We start from the raw sequence: 17,679 nt of genomic DNA, 5'->3' as shown, positions 1-17,679 counted from the left end.
AAATTTATGGACAGTTTATTTCATAAGTTAATACTAAACACAAACTACTTCTTTTCTCTATCATTCATTTAATACTCAAGGTGAGAAAACAGTGTGGTAAACACTAAGTGAGCTCTCACCAGCTTGATGCTGGCTGCAGGCTGCTCCTGGAAAGGTGCAATGAACAGACATCTCTATCACTCTTATTCCTGCACTGTTTTGGAGCAAGCTTAAGACACACTGTGACCTCAAAATCTTACTGTCTTTTCCGTGAGTGTAATGGAATAGGAGAGGCAGCTGGTGTAGAAGTTCTCAAGCTGAAGAAGGTGGAGAGTGTACTGGAGAATACGAGGCAAAAAGATGAGGCATCAGAGGACCATCACACAGGAACTAAATGGCCACTTAGGTGAAAAACATCAATGTTGGAAACTTCACATTCCATCAGCTCTAGTTAGTAGGGAGTCATACTTCACTTAACAAATTACCTTCCTTTGTGTACGTGCTAGTGGTATAGCACACATTACAGATAGAGGCCAAACCCCTCTTCACCCCAACCTCCCTTCAGGAAGTTGTAGAGTGCAATTAGGTCTCCCTTGAGCTTCCTCTTCTCCAGACAGACCAATCCCAGCTCCCTCAGCTGCTCCTCATAAGACTTATGCTCCAGACCCCTCACCACTTTCACTGCCCTTCTCTGGACACGTTCCAGGGCCTCAACATCTTTCCTGTAATGAGGGGCCCAAAACTGAATACAATACTTGAGGTGCAGCCTCACCTGTGCTGAGTAGAGGGGGATGATCACCTCCCTGCTCCTGCTGGCCATGCTATTTCTAATGCAGGCCAGGATGCCATTGTCCCTCTTGGCCACCCGGGCACACTGTTGGCTCATGTTCAGCCGAGCATCAACCAACACCCGTAGGTCCTTTTCTTCTTCACAATCATCCAGCCGCTCATCCCCAAGCCTATAACGCTGTTTGGGGTTATTGTGGCCAAAGTGCAGGACTCGACACTTGGCTTTGTTGAACCTCATCCCATTCATCTCAGCCCAGCTATTCAGCTTATCTAGATCCCTCTGTAGGGCCTCCCTACCCTCAGGCAGATCCACACCACCTCCCAACTTGGTGTCATCTGCAAACTTACTGAGGGTGCACTCAACCCCCTCATCCAAGTCATCAATAAATATATTAAACAAGATGGGCCCCAGTACCGACCCCTGGGGGACACCACTTGTAACGGGTCGCCAGCTGGACTGAACTCCATTAATCATTACCCGTTGGGCATGGCCCTCTAGCCAGTTCCTTATCCAAAGAAGTGTATACCTGTACAGACCATGGGCAGCCAGTTTTCCCAGAAGAGGCCTGTGAGAGACCGTGTCAAAGGCTTTGCTGAAGTCTAGGTAGACTACATCAATAGCCTGTCCCTCATCCACAAGACTTGTCACCCAGTCATAGAAGGAGATGAGGTTGGTCAAGCATGACCTGCCCTTCATGAACCCATGCTGGCTGGGCCTGATCCCCTGGACACCACTCACGTGCCATGCGATCTCACCCGAGATGATTTGCTCCATTACTTTCCCCGGTATCGAGGTCAGGCTAACAGGCCTATAGTTCTCCGGATCCTCCTTATGGCCTTTCTTGAAGATGGGAATCACATCAGCAAGCCTCCAATCCCCCGGGACCTCTCCAGTTAACCAGGAGCGCTGATAGATGGCTGAGAGGGGCTTGGCAATCACCCCCGCCAGCTCCCTCAGCACCCAAGGGTGTAGCCCATCCGGTCCCATGGACTTGTGACAGTCCAGATGGAGGAGAAGCTCTCTGATTGTATCCACCTGAATCGACGGGGGTATATTCTGAGTAGGGTCCCACACTTCCAGATCAGGGCATAAAATGCTCAGCGATTAACTGGTCTGGCTATTAAAGGCAGTCATAAAGAAGGCATTGAGGACCTCAGCCTTCTCCTTGTCCTCAGTGGACACATTCCCTGCTGCATCAAGTATAGGATGAGAAATATTCTTGGTTCTTCTTTTGACGCTGATATATTTATAAAAGGATTTTTTTATTGTCTTTTACTGCAGTGGCCAATCTGAGTTCAAGTTGGGCTTTTGCCTTCCTAACTTCCTCTCTGCATACCTTAGCTACTCCCTTGTAATCCCCCCCAAGTAGCCTGCCCCTTCTTCCAGAGGACATAGACTCTCTTTTTCTCCCTGAGTCTCAACAGTAGTTCCCGGCTCATCCACGCCGGTCATCTTCCCCTACGGCTTGTCTTACGGTACTCAGAGACAGCCTGTTCTTGTGCCTTTAAGATTTCAACCACTTCTTAAAAGTCCACAAGCATGTAATCTCATTGTATCACAAGTCAAGAAAGTGGAGCAGAAGACTGGCTTAGCTAAACAAGGAACTCTGCCTGAAACTACTTTGAGTACTGTGTCCAGGCCTGGGGCCCCCAGCACAAGAAAGATGCAGAGCTCTTGGAAAAGTCCCAGAGGAGGGCCACTAAGATGATCAGAGGGCTGGAGCACCTCTCCTATGAAGAAAGGTTGAGGGAACTGGGTTTATTTAGCTTGGAGAAGAGAAGGCTACAGGGATTCCTCATTGTGGCCTTCCAGTACTTGAAGGCAGCATATAAACAGGAGGGGGAATGGCTGTTTACAAGGATGGATAGTAATAGGACAAGGGGGAATGGTTTAAAACTGAGAAAGGGGAGGTTTAAATTAGATATTAAGAGGAAGTTTTTCACAAAGAGGGTGGTGACACACTAGAACAGGTTGCCCAAGGAGGTTGTGGTTGCCCCATCCCTGGAGGCATTCAAGGCTGGATGTGGCTCTGGGCAGCCTGGTCTAGTGGTTGGCGACCCTGCCCATAGCCAGGGGGCTGAAACTAGATGATCTTTGAGGTCCATTTCGACCTAGGCCATTCTATATTTCTATGATTCTATGAACTAGGTCTGAAAAAGAAAATGTATGACCTCTGAAAGAAAGATCTAGCTTCACAGAGAGAGTACAGAGCTACGGTTCGCATTTGCAGGGGAAAAACAAGAAAAACCAAAGCTCAGCTTCAGTTGACATTGCCACTGTGGAGGCAGACAAATTAGGCTTTTTCAAGTATCCCAACAGAAAATGGAGGTCAAAGGAAAACACTGGACTGATTCTTGGATCTGATGGTCACCTAAGAACGAGAAGGAAAATGAGGAGGCATTTAATGCCTTTTTTTGCTTCAGTATTTAACAGTAACAACAAATCTTGGGCTGCCCAGACCTCAGAGTTGGAGTACTGTGACTTGGGGAGAAGTGACTTTGTAAAGGATCGGCTCTCACAGTGCAGTGTTTACAAGTTCATGGGGTCTGACAGGATTCACCTAGAGTGATGAAGGAATTAGCAGATCATATAAGGTCATAGGAATTTGGTGAGGTCCTCACTGACTGGAAGCTAGTCAATACCAGTGCCATACCCATCTACAGAAGGAATATGAGAGAAGATCCAGGAAGGCAAAGACCTGTTAATCTTATCTCAATGCCTGGAAAAGTTATGGGGAAAATTAACCTGGGAGTTAAAGAAAGGCAACTACAGAACAAAGCTACTACCAGGTACAGTCAGCATGGTTCAGGAAAGAAAAGTCCTGCCCTCTATGGTAAGGTTATCTGTCTGGTGACGAAGGGAAGTTCATGGACACTTCTAGATTTTAGGAAAACCTTTAATACTATCCTTCATGGCATTCTTCTGCCTATTATCCAACTGTGAGATAAGCAGATTTGCACTATGCTGGTGATGAACTGTTCCAACAGTAATGCTCAATGTGTTGTAGTGAATGGGCTGGCAGTTGGTCACTAGTGGTATACCCCAGGTCTCAATTCCAGGGCCAGTTCTGTTCAATATTTTTATCAATGGTGTGGACGCAGGAGTAGAATGCATTCTCAGTATGTTTGCTGATGACACTGAACTAGGAGATGCTGCTGGCTCCCTGGAGGGACGAGAGGCCTTGTAGAGGGATCTGACAGATTGAAGCATTGAGTGATCAGCAGTGATATGAAGTTATTTCATCAAAGGAAAAATGTCAGATTCTGCACGTGGGACAGAGCAGGACTCAGCAGGAAGGGATCTAGGGATTCTGATAACAGCAGATTCAGCAAGAGCCTGCAGTGTGCCCAACAGCCAAGATGGCAAAACACATTTTGGGAAGCATTAAACAAGCATATCCAGCTGGTCCAAAGAGATTATTCTCCCACTATATTTAGAGTTGGCATTACTTCACCTCAAATACTGTGTGCAGTTCTGGGCTGCACAATCTAGAAAAGATATTAAGGTCCTTGAAATTATCTAGAGGTGTGCAACAAAGCCGGTGACAGGGCTGGAAGGCATGTCCAATGAGAAGAGAGGCTGAGGACACCTGGGCTGTCTAGACTGAAGAAGAGGAGGCCAAGAGGCGACCTCATTGCTCTCTGCAGCTCCCTGAGGAAGGGAACTGGAGAGGATGGTGCCAAGTTCTGCTTCTGGGATCCAATGACAGGATGCATAGGGAACAGAACAAAGATGCACCAGGGAAGATTCAGAGATGACAGTATGAAAAATTTCCTCACATTAGAAACTGGAACAGACTTCCTATAGTGGCAGATGATGCCCGTGAGTGTTAAAGGGATATCTGGACAATACCTCACTTTAAATCCTCACTGGCCCTGAAGAAGTCAGGCAGTTGGACTTTTGAAAGTCCCTCCCAGCTGAACTGAACTATTCTTGGTATGGAGGCATACACAGACTTCATACTGTGTGCTTTCTGTCTATTCATTCAAAACACAAATTATAAGGCTCACGCCGAGCCGGCTCAGATAATGAAACGTCAGGATATCTATTACTTATAATTCTCATAGTTGAGTTTCTGATGAAAACACGTAAGTTGTTGTGAATTTTAGTCATTCTCGTTCTATAAATTTCAGGCCTGCATAGCTGAAAAACACCTTCCCAAAGATTTTTCTGAATGGTAAAAAACACTTGGAAAATTCTGGATAAGAACATAAATGATAGAGACTTGAAAAGGAACAAAATTGATGTATGCAAAATTTCACATGAAGATTTGAAGATTTTTTTCCTGAGTTCTAGTTTACAACTTGTTAACTTTGCTTTCACATTTTTTATATTTAACTCCTAGATCAAGTCTGTCACTTGATCCAACATTCAAATATCTGAGTTGAGACTATTTTTCTCCCACTTAGTGATAGAAGTGTTGTGGTGTTGCTAACACTTTTCTCCTCCTACTCTTTTTTCTTTTTGTCTGTTCTCTGACTGCCTACCACTTTTCTGGCCTCCTCAGTTCCTTTCTAAATGCTCGCACGTTTTCCTTCCTAAGTAAAGGTTAGTTATTTCCACATTTCTATAGATGCTCATACAGGAGGATTATGTAGTATTGTCTGATTTGCCATACTGATAGAAAAATAAGTACAGAAATTAAAATAGACCAGAAAACACTGATCTCATTTACAAATCTTTGAGCAGGGTGCTTAGCACCTCCTAGAAGGAAAGGATGATATATTCCCTTTTTGTTTGTTTTGCATATATGAATTCATAGCTAAAATCCTGAGCAACAGTCCAATTGTCCATTATGTATTTATTTTTATTTTTATTATTTAAAATATTTTAATCCTCCACTGCTTAGCAGCAGCCAGTTCTACCAAGGATATATTAAGCAGTTAACTCATTTATTATAGAATAAGAGAGAAAATGCATAATTACTGAGTAATGTCTGAACTGTGCCTCTGCTCCTAACCAATCCTGCAGTGCCATCTGTCTCAGCTTCCAGCCACTTGTATTCAACCATTTTTCATTCAAAGAGCACACACAGCTGGATATTTCCTCATTAGCATCAGACAGACATTTTGATCACATGCATCTTGACATTTGACCACTGCACGCTTGTTCTTAAAATACCAGTACGTTGCTTCAGGCATTCTGGCATTTCAAGTACCACGAGCGTTCAGAATACCAAGCCTCCAGAAGAAAACAGAGAATGAAGAGGACTACTGAGAAACACCTGGCACTGCATTTTGCAAAACGTCTAAACAAAAAGGTGTAACCACATAGGAGCTGGGAAGGGAAAAGGGGAAAAAAAATCCTCTGATTGACCTGATGATTGATAGCACAAATTCCTAAACACTGACAAAAGAATTTTTAATGTACCTATGGCTAAATCGCTCATTAATTTGCCTTCTGTAATGTCCCTTGAAGGACCTCTCGTGAGTGAAATACTGCAAGAAGCACCACGACTTGTTTACAGATCTCACTGTTCAGGTTTTTTTGAAGGTAGGTGTGAGAATTGAAAACTGAGTGTCATTCTTCACACAGGAAACTAAATGTCAGATCAGTGGCTGACAGTCATCAAAACAAAATAAAATACAAGGGGGTTTTATGGAAAACACTAAGGACTGAACAGAACAAATCATCTTGAGACTGAATAAATTATGACGCACTTATATCTTGATGCATATGCACTTCTGCATGTTCCTTTGTCAACAGAAATAACCCAGAAAATGAACAAAACCATAAAACTAAAAGAGGTACATGGAATGGCACAAAGACAGTCAAAACTACAGTTAGGGCCTTTATGCTGAATGTGACTGAATAGTACTCCACGGTCTAGAAAAATAACTACTGAATGATGATATGATGGAGATTCAGAACCACAGTAGGCAATGACTTACAATAATAATTAAGCAGCCACCCAGCTGGCAACTAATTGTAGTTTGCTACTGTACACTGCAGTTCTAAGAAGTTCAGTTATTGCCTGGGGAAAACCAATGCAAATATTAAAGAAAAACAGTTTATAGAATAGGTGACTACTTAACACACAAAAAAAATCCCCAAATGATAATCTTTGTACTTTATTATTTAATTAAGAAGTTATTGGATGTTTAAGATAAATGATCTATCTACAAGATTCCTTTCTATATTAACTGGAAATAGAATTATTTTATTGCATACAAAACCACCGATTTCGAAAGTTCAAAACAGCGTTAATGTAGCTGAACAAATCTAATATCTGCAAATGTGGTTTACATGTCTATAACTCTTACAAATATTATACTCTTTTTGTAGTACACTGTACTGCTACATGCACATACACTCTCTAAATGAGATCTCTGGTTTAAGTTTGTGAATAAATTTGAATTGCTGAAGTTTAAAAGGAAGATGCTGGAGTAGTACAGGACATCTATAACAGTTCAATGAATCACTTGTGTAGCTTAGATTGTGAAGGTATAAAACTTTCAGATTATGCAACATGAAAGATTCTAATTTCCCCAGTGAGAAAATCCAGATCTGACCTTTTCTTTGTCCACTGTGCTGTGAATATTACCGTATAGTCTTCTATAGCATGATTAAGAAGGGATTTCTTTCCCAAAGTAAAGTAACTCCACTGGAGCACAACCAATGTGATAGCTACTGATATTTTTGTAGTCTTTGTTGCACTCAGGATGGAACTGGGTGATTAGATGATCTTTAAGCTTGCTGAGAATGTGAATTCAAAACTTTCTTCTGCCAGATACAGACCAAAGACTTACTTAAATGTGATCACTGGATGTAGACCATTACATCATTAGGGACTTGCAGCAGTCACATACACACAGCTTCTTAACTATAAAATCAAACCAGCTTTACAGCTATGTAAACACAAAATAGTTCAGACACCGTTGTGCATAGATTTGAAACCCAGAGAAAGTACAGCATTCCAGAGAAGTACCAATACATCTGCTTGAGGATGGAGTCACTAATCCTAATGCTACATATAAATATTACCCCCATTCATTCCTCAAAAAAGCCATGTACATACACTGAATAGTTGTTTTTGTTCCAGCATCATTGTTAAAATGCTGTCATATGGCAAAGAGATGAAGGTTAGTATTAGGGATACAATGAAGATGTGAGGTTCCTACACAGTATAGATAAAGAGACAGGTAATATGTGAATATTTGTGTATTTGATGGTACATACAGCTTGCTGTGTGGTGCCTAGGAATTAACACTTTGTGTGCTTCGATATAAGTTATATTACTAATAGCTCTGTTCCTCTTGCACTGCCCACAGGAATGCCTTAATGATTTTCAGGTGTGAACACTTCCCTTTTCCAATTACAATTCAATAAATTGTCAAGCAAGTACAACCAGATACTGAGCAAAAAATCTGTAAACCTCTTCACTGGGAACAGAAGTTTATACTCATGACCAGCTCAAATTCTGTGCCTGGAGTTTATTTTGGATTACTGAAGTAGCACAAATATTAAAGCAATCCAGTATCTAGGTATATATTCACACTATTCAAACAGGGAATGACATGGAGCTGCGACAGGGGAAATCCAAGCTAGCAATCAGTACAAAATTCTTCACCAAGAGGGTGCTCAGAAACTTTTCCTCAGAGAAGTGGTCATGGCACTGAGCTTTCCAGAGTTCAAGAAGCATTTGGACAATGCTTTCACATATCTTTTTCTCTGATCCTGTGTGGAGCCAGGAGCTGGACTTGACAATTCTTATGGGTTCCTTCCAGCTCAGTATATTCTATGATTCTTGGAATAAATTAGCTGTCTGGATGAGATAAGTCAGCTTTACTTCGCATGAAAATAAAATAAGTATTCAGTTTTGAAAATCTGGAGTACATACTTGACTCCTCACTTCTTTGTATGGTTTCAAAACACTATTTTGGGGTGTCAGTCTGGGAATTATGTCTATGTCTAGACACAGTTTCTCATTATTCAAAATTGCAACATGCTTAGAAACATTTTTTTTCAGTTAAGATAATTCTGAAAACCTGTTTTTTGAAATAAAATAGCCGCAAAAGACATTTCTGCGTACTCGGTTGTTTTTCTTTAGCCCATATGCTGAAACTGAAATAATCTCAATAAATCTCAATAAATAAATTGGCAAACTGCTGCAGTGCAGTTTAATATTGCCAGATATTGTCTGTTTGCATTCTTCTTACATAATTTTCAATTAAAAAAACATGCATATAAGGAAGTAAAAGAGAGAAATGCTTGCCTGAACATTTTGAAATGGATTCTTGTTACCATAGGATTCACTGTAGTAGGTGAAATCGTCTATGCTAAGCTGAAAAACAGAGAGCAGATTGGTGAGAAGGAGCCATATTATCTCATTCAGATACAGACTTACACTTGGCACTGCTAAAGGAAAAGAAATTAATGTTACATACCCTCTCTTGAAGGAACAAAACAAGGTTGCTGGGATTTGGAGTAAAAACAGGTTGCAGAAGTACAGCCAGCTCCTGTGCTGAGACAATGTGTCCTTCATGCAAAGCAGAGTCTGGATTCCACTGGGATCTGCAAAAAAATTATTTTTTAAACATTAAATTTGCTGCCAGTGATGACACAGCTTCTTTCTTCAAACGTCCAGAACTGATTCATGATATCATCACCTTTGGATTAAGATCAAGGTTACAGTTCAGTTTACTTTTATTCCACTTAAGAGGAAAAGAATTTGCTCATTTACATCCCTATGCTATTAACTGGATTACAGCAGGAATAAAATTTGTCCAGAAAAGATACAATTATTCTCTACAATTACTAACTTTTCTTGTTAGCATACAACATCACGCCTACATCTTTCAAAAAATTAGCTATAAAATAGAATGAAGGATATGTTGAAAATCTCCAGGGAGAGGTCCCAAGGGGAATCTCAACTCCCAGTATTATTTCCAGTGCTATCAGTCACCTCGACTGCTAAGGAGCAACACAGGTCAGGCCAGACCAGAAGGTATCACATTTTTTTCAAAAATCTTCCATTAAGTTAATGATTATCATTCAAAATATGCCTCTCTCGTAAGGCTTTCATGGTGAAACAACCATCTCTGCAGAGGCAGCTCAGAGTAAAACACCCTCCCAGAAGCAGGAGCTCTTCTGAACAGAATGGCAAATGATACTGAGAAAAGCCTACAGCAGTTTTGCTAATCTATCTTTAGGAGGACTGCACAGAGAAATAACCTGGCTACTTAGTTTTATTACAAAAAAAGAGCAGTTATGGGCAAAACCAGAGCTGGCATTATTCTTTCAGTACCTGACTGGGATTTTAGGATAAAATTTAGTACAAAAAATTTTGTCCCGGTGACTTGAAAAGGTAGTATCGTTGTGTTGCAGAAAACTCAGACCGAGAAGCTTCAGCTCCCCTCTTCCACAAGCACATATGATTTGCTAAGGCCTGAAAATCTGGTACTTCGGTCCCTCTGGATGGAGCTATTTGCAAACAGAATATAGCATCAGCTATTACGATGGTCACAACTTAGTGAACTTGACATGCCGATGGTATTTTCTAACCCAAAAGCGACTCCAAAATGTTTCAGTTCACTTATGAATAAAAACAGTCTTTGTTTTCATCATGTTTTCTGCTTTCATCTTGAGATGGAGGCAGAGTAGGGACAATGAACATAGAGGGGTGTTCTGTGTCATTTCTCAGATAGGGAAAACCCATATTGCACTTCAAGGCTTGCTGATGGTTCGAATGAAGACTGCAGGGAGGGAATCAAAAGCCTTCCACTGCACCTACAGCAGAGATAAAAAAGATGTAATTGTGCAGCAGAAGATATCTAACTCTCTTCAGATTTGGGAAAGTACTAAAGCCCATGCTATTTCTGGGGGACTTTTCCAAGACAAGGTACTGCAGGTGTTCAAACTGGATTCTAGAATGCCTCTTGCCTGTTTTTCAGCTTTAGATGTAAACTTTGCTATAAAGGAAGGAAATTTCTTCTTATTCAACAGAAATTGTCTCTCAACGTTTTCTTAGTTTTTCTCAGCTCCTTCATTTCTATGTTCATTTGTGCTCAGCAATACACATTAATTTGTATTTCTGAACACCATGAGCTTAGGAATGGCAATAGACGTGTTAACTTCTCAAGAAAGCTGACCTCAGGATGTCAGAGATTTAAATACAAACTTTAAGAATAAAGTATTTGAAGAAAAAAGAAAAACTCTTGAAGATCCTGAATTCAGTAACTGAGTGACGCTTTAGAGAGACATTAAAGGAGTGCATGGCCACACCAAAATACTAGTAATACTGAAGGAAAAAAAGATAGATTCAATGGGAAATGTTAAAGAATGGTTTGTATGAAGGGAAATTATAGCGAATGCCTTGTTATACTTATTTTTGCAAATCAGGTAACTGATCTTTTACATGCCTAGCATAGAAAAGACTTTGAGAACCCTCTGGATTTGCAATTAAGTAAAAAAAGTAACAGAGAGAACATGAAACAAAACTAATTCATTTGCAGCAGCACAACAGCAAAGGCTTTTGTCTTAAAACCCTCAGAAATTTAATGATCCTGTTTTAAAACATTCTTTGCTTCTAAGGCTTCCTTGTTCCTTAGAGCAGCCCTTGCTAGCTTTACAACCTGGAAAAGCACCTTTTGTGAGACCTTGTAGCTTTCAGACATCAACTTTAAGAGCTCCGGTGGCATCATTAGAAAAATAAATCTCCATCAGCTGGCTAATAACTCTATTATAATACAGTGTTTGCCTAAACCTCCTATTCCCCATAAGATACACGTATTTTGTTTCCCTTTGCTAGCCTGCTAGGTGCTGCACAGTGTGCCTCACCTAACAAGCCCATATTGTGGTGCAAAAGAACTCTCACCATGGGTAAGATGGGAAATGTCAGATGTGTTCTGCTGGCTGCTTACCGTTAAGTGCAGAATGAAACAGAGATATGTACCCACGTGGTGGATATGCCGAGGGTGTGCATTACTGCCTGCAATGAACCCAACGATTCCTTTGAACTCTTCACCTCCAGCAGCATCTGAGTGTGGGATGGCAGAGGATGAGGTAGGCAGTAGGCCAACACACGTATCGATTGCTGCTATTTATTGATGGCTCACACAAAATGTGATGCCAAAAGCAGCACAGCTGTCCGCAGCCCCAGCAGGCCCTGCCTCCTGCAGTACAGTCATGTCTCAGCCACGGGGACCTCTGCTAACACTCACGCTCTCCTCGGGCTAGAAATGCAGAAGCTCAACGCTCAGTTGCATTCTGTAGCCAGACAATGTGGCAAAGAAAGGAAGTAGTTTCGCTTTGGAGTTTTTTGCTTCCTTCTTGCTCTTAACTACTTGGGCAGAAAAGAAGTCTACAAAAGACTAGAAGTAGAAGACTACTACTAAGCTGGGATACATTTTCAGATTTGTCTTCCTCCTAGGTAGAAGAGGGAGCAAAGATTTAAAGAATTCTTCTATCTGGATCTTTAAGAGGACAGATGGTAAACAAGCAGGGCTTCCTCACTCAGGCCTGTTGTCACCGGTACGCACTTACTCAGCACCTGCATTCTGAACTCCCGCCTACAAGTTACTCCTGTCAGTTGTCTCTTTCAGTCACTATTACCACATCAGATTACTACATAAGAAATAACATTTTCCCCTGCATGGAAGAAGTCAGTAAGCTCATTAATAAAATTCTGGAAATGATCTTCTACACAAAAAGCTCACCATTCCTAGCAGCACCAGTACAGTGACAACTGGTAACTACAGGAAAAAAATAATCCAAAGGACTTCTCAAGCAAACAAATAGGCTCAGAGCATCTGCACAGAAGACCGGAAAACTTACAGCTGAAATCATTTTCTGTTTTCACGTCTCCTTTCTAAACTACACCTCCTCCCAGCAAGATTTTTCAGTAAATTCCTTGCAGCTTTAGGAAACATGGCATATGTCCCATTTGGCACTAACACTTTCTCAAAATCACTTGTAATCTGGATTTACCAGAAAAAGATTCACAGCACAGCATAAATGAAGGTAGTAAGAAATTCTCAGTGACTACAAGCAAAAAACGGTCTAAAAGAGACACATGAAGGGCAATCACAGAAGCTACTTCTAATGAGTTTGTTTCCTCGGGCTCTCTAATCTGTGGAGAGAAAGAAATTCGTTTGAATATTGTTTCAAAACGGCTAAATCATGTTTCCGTTCTGAATCACATGTAAGAGGAACCTCCCCCCATCCCTCCTGCTCTGGTAAGCAGCAACATTAACGGCTTCAGCTTAAAGTCTGATTTAAGATAACGCTAATTTTCCCAGGGCAAAGTTATTTTGGAAAATGTCCACTGATAATTTGGTATCTCTTTGTGAAAAGCAGGACACTGCGACCTACTGTCTTATTCCCTTCATCTTCCTGGGTGCAATGGGGAAAGATTGCTGTTTGGTACAAAAAAAAACAACAAAAAAACCTCTGCATCTGTTATCTAATATTAACCTTGAGTAGCATGATCAGAGTACAATAACACATGAGAGATTTTAAAATGTCACATTCTCCTAATGGAGCTCTTCAAAGATACCATTTTACAAACACTGTATTATCCCTCAAGGATTCAGTATGGTATCCAGACAGTTAACCCAGGAGGTGGTGGTGGAACAGATGGGTGCATCTCAACTCCTGTCTGGCAATGAATGAAACTGAAGTTTTAAATTGGAGGGATTTTTTCACAAAGTGAAAAGAAATCCACTGATAATTACTGTACTTCTACACAGTCACCCCTCCTGAAACTCTCAACAGTAGTTCCCACACTGCAGAACAGCCACTGAAAACATTGCCACAAACACCAAGATGCAAACAGAAGTTCCTGTTGCTGTCTCTTTATTTTATAAAGTAGCATAAATCTCCTTTCCTGTAGTTTCAGAGGATTTCACAAGAACGATTTTTTCCCTCACAAAAATTTCCCCTTTTATGACAAAGGTCATAGGACAAGGAGCGCTTCTTCTATTTTGATGGAAACACAAAACTGGTTTAAACAGTCCACCATCCTGATTTTCTTGCTCTATATTTGTATATACCTGAACAATCCGCAGTAGAGCAAGTTGTTAATTGCATCTTGGTGGAAAGTTTGTTTTATGACCTCCCTGGGACACTGCTTATACTGACAACATGTGTACTATTTATACAAACTAGGCCAAAGGCAGCACTTGTCTTTTCTCAGACTCTCAAGATCACTTTTATCCTAAGAACAACTCCAACACTTACTTTGTTTTTAAATATAGAGGTAGCTCACGTTACTCAGTTATATCAGGTGGACAGATTAAGTATTTTGAATACAAAAGACCTTAATGTGGAAATATCTGTTTATTTCTTTTGAGGGTGTGGGATATGGAACGGGTCAGTTACCTAATTAAACTCATTGAAAAGATAACGTTTCTGGGTTCTTGTATGCTGTGGCTGTCTGGAGCCAGAGGAAGTGCTCTGGAAACTTTTAAGAGACAGGCAGACATATATCAAAGTTGGTATTCATTATCGCTGAGAAAGAATACAATGCCCAGATACATATAAAAGAAACCCAACAAGCACCTTCTACCTATGTCTTCAAATGCAATTTATCAGCATCTCTCAGCATGAAAAAACAAGGGTACCATGCTTGTCTATATGGCACTGTATGGCACGTAGAGAAGAATCCCCTGAAGAACTTAAACAGCATAACTGCTCATGGTCATAAGATTTCTCTTTTTGCTGTCTTAAAACTACGGCATTAAGAACTAGAAAACAACGGCAGCAACAAAACCACAAGACAGCAGGATTTAGCTCTGAGACCTTAATTTCAGTAATCTTGCCCAAAGACATGAGATGTACGCTGAGATGAATAACGGCAGCATTCAGCCCATCTGCCTGGTGGCACTTAGATAGATCACCGCGCTTAAACATCTTCATCAGCTCAAAGTCTCCTGAAAGGCAGTGAGTGCGGCCCCAGCAGCTGAAAGGGCGCTTATCACCAATAAACCATTGATGGATTCCCTTCTTGCTTTACAGAAGGGTAAATCCAAAGTGTACATAGGGTTGAACCCCTGGCTGGAGTGTGCCAAATTCTGACTGTGCATATTAGAGAAATGAGTAAGAACCCAGCTGTGAGAAGGCCTGCTGCTGAACTGGGTATAATACACATCGTGCAAAGCACAGGAGCTCTCCATTGGAGGGCTTGCAAATTAGATAACGCTCACTTATTCCTAATAAGTGAAGCCTATGCACAAAGAAGTTCCTCCTATTAAAAGAAAGAACTGCATTTAAAATTAAAAAAGAAAGGAAGAAAGAGAGAAAGAGAGAAACAGAGGAAGGAAGGAAAAGGAAGGAAAAGAAAGAAGGAGAACAACAGTGAATAGAAAAACCATGGTGGAGGAGCCGGAGGAGTGAGCCCAGCCCGCAGCTCCTGGCCAGCTCCTCCGCGAGGCTGCCCCGCGCTACGCCTTTAAGCCAGCAGAGCTGCAGCAGCGCGCTCGGGGTGCCTCGGGGTGAACAGAGCCCAGCCACTTCAGAGCTGAGTAACGTGGGTCCTACCGCCTGGTTCAGAACACCAACACCACGAACAAAAACGGGCAAACCGTCCCGTTAGGCAGCGTGTCCGGAGGCAAACTGATTCCCTCGGCTCAGCTCCCTCGGCTCGGTTCGCTGCCGGCGGTTCTCACCCGCAGGCGGTCGCGCAGAAACGCTTCCCCCACGGCCGCACGCACGCAGAGCGGCAGGGTCCCTCGCTCGCTCTCCTACCTGCCCGTGGACCACAGCAGCGCGGGGACGTGCTCCGCGGGCAGGCCGGGCAGCAGCAGCAGCAGCAGCGCGGCGGGCCCGAGCCCAGCCATGCTGCCGCGCCCGGCGGAACTGGCCGGCCCTGGGGAGGCAGGGCGCGCGGCGGCACCGGCACGCAGCACTTCCTGCTCGGAGGCCGCTTTGGGCCGCCCGTCACGCGGCGGGCGTCTGCTGCGCGCGGGCTGCCTCGGCGCGAGGCTGTCACGGCTGTGCTGGGCCGCGCTATGCGCGCTGGTCCCTCTAATGCTCTGACACCTCATGGCTTCGCGGCAAGCTCGTGAAGTCCGAATCCCTGTCGCCTTGTTTTTTAGCTCTTTGATAACAGCTTTGCTCAACTTCAGAGTGGAGTTTACAGAAAAGTTTTCTGTGCTGCAGCAAACGTATTCTGCAACACTTCTCCCCCTGCTGTGTGTTACCGTGCCCCTCAGCTCCTTCACATGTGCTGAGAGCTGGCGTCCCACATTCGAGTGTTGACAGGTTTGAAATTTGCAGGAAATCTCTGCTGCGGTTTCAGCAAAGGAAGAGAGAGTGAGAAAATTGAATCATAAGAATGGTTTGGGTTGGAAAGGACCCTTAAGATCATCAAGTTCCAACCCCTGCTATAGGCAGGGACGCCTCCCTCTAGACCAGGTTGCTCAAAGCCTGACCTTGAATGCTTCCAGGAAAGGGGCATCCACAGCCTCACTGGGCAACCTATTCCAACGTCTCACCACCCTCACAGTAAAGAATTTCTTCCTGATATCTAGTCTAAATCTACCCTCTTCCAGTTTACAGCCATTTCCCCTCATGCTGTCACTAAGCACCCTTATAAAAAGTCTCTCCCCAGCTTTCCGGTAGACCCCTTCAGGTACTGGAAGGCTGCTATAAGGTCTCCTTGGAGCTTTCTCTTCTCCAAGCTGAAGAGCCGCAGCTCTTTCAGCCTGTCCCTGTAATGGAGGTGCTGCAATGCTTGGAACACTTGGAGTGTATCCACTAAAAACATGGGACTGTTCAGCTACCTTCTGAGTGATACTGTCCAAAAATACTAAATTGCAAAAGTCAGGAGCAAACTATGCTCACTGCAGAACTTGGCTAGACTATTTCACAAGTTTCATGCATGAAGAAAATTGACCTAGAGGTACTCTTGCTGCCAGGAAGTGGGTCCCTCTGCAGTTCTCCTTCATCCCTGCCGGTGCTGAGCTGTCTCTGCCATCACCTGACAGCATGAGACAGCAGGAGTCATGCAGCACATGGTGAGCACGTGGGTACCTCATCCCAGCAAAATAGTAAGGATGTTACACAAAAGGAACGGTTAGCTGTGCTAAAACAAGTTAGAACAAGGGAGAAATAAGGAAGCACAATGAAAATTGTAAGGGAGGTTGTAAACACCAGCTGAAGACATGCAGTTCTGAATCAGAGCACACATAGCTTGACTCATCAAGTCCATTTGCCTTAATTCAGTGTATTATTCCAGCACTGTTGTCTAATAAGAGACAATTTGTTTAATTTAAATCTCAAATCAGATTTCAGTTACAAAAATAATATTAACGAGGAAAGTAATGAAGCCGATCTTCCATACGTACCTTTCCATAACACTGAAGTTAACCCTTTTATTGCACTTTCCCCTCCTAAGAAATATTTCATAAATCCTTCATCTCCCTTTTCACTGCATGTCTGAGGGAGCACACACGTAAGGACAGTCAGATCACTGAAGATAGATGTAGAACTGGAGCGCCCTTGAGAGAATTTAGTATAGATTGGAATCATTCAGCCAACGTAAGCAAAATTCTTTGTAGTTCTAGAAGTGGTTGACTTATCCATAGTATCTTCCACAATGTGAGATACCTGTTTTCTTATAACTGTCCAGAACAGCACTGACAACTTCTGCACGCACCTCCTGCCCACAAAGTCATGAGCTGTAACTCCTCCTGTCTGCTTCTTTCCTTTAATCTTCATATCAAAATCAAGATTGAGTGTCAGCATTATATAAATCAAGAGTGCACAATGTGGTTGCCCACAGAATACTAAAGGAGTCACAGAATTTGTAGCAAATCTTTCCATTTTGCAGAACAAACTAGATCTGCACTGCAGTTGGCAGTCTAGAGAAATAGCATGGTAATGCTCCTACCCTTGTTTTTATCCCACTAACCCACGCCTTCTGAGGTTGACTCCAGTCATTCTGCAGCTCTCACAATACAGAGATCTTT

General features: G+C 42.5%; 1 protein-coding gene across 2 annotated transcripts in view; it reads right to left on the bottom strand.

The window, feature by feature from the left end:
• LOC100541182 (V-type proton ATPase subunit S1) overlaps nt 1-15,662 on the bottom strand; it is a 55,173-nt gene extending 39,511 nt beyond the window's left edge. The window contains exons 1-3 of one of the 2 annotated variants that reach the window (XM_085218494.1): nt 15,455-15,662; nt 9,157-9,283; nt 8,985-9,053 (exon numbers count right to left, since the gene is read on the bottom strand). In XM_085218494.1, coding sequence (XP_085074620.1) covers nt 8,985-9,053; nt 9,157-9,283; nt 15,455-15,546 — 288 coding nt within the window. In that variant the 5' untranslated portion in view covers nt 15,547-15,662. Of the gene's footprint in view, nt 1-4; nt 8,535-8,984; nt 9,054-9,156; nt 9,284-15,454 lie in introns of those variants that run through there. The other variant, XM_085218497.1, reaches the window with a different exon arrangement.
• Between the last annotated feature and the right edge of the window lie 2,017 nt (nt 15,663-17,679).

Source organism: Meleagris gallopavo, chromosome 1 (assembly GCF_905368555.1).
Source record: "Meleagris gallopavo chromosome 1, MGAL_WU_HG_1.1, whole genome shotgun sequence".
Taxonomy (NCBI): Eukaryota; Metazoa; Chordata; class Aves; order Galliformes; family Phasianidae; genus Meleagris; species Meleagris gallopavo.
This window is presented reverse-complemented; position numbering and strand designations above follow the sequence as displayed.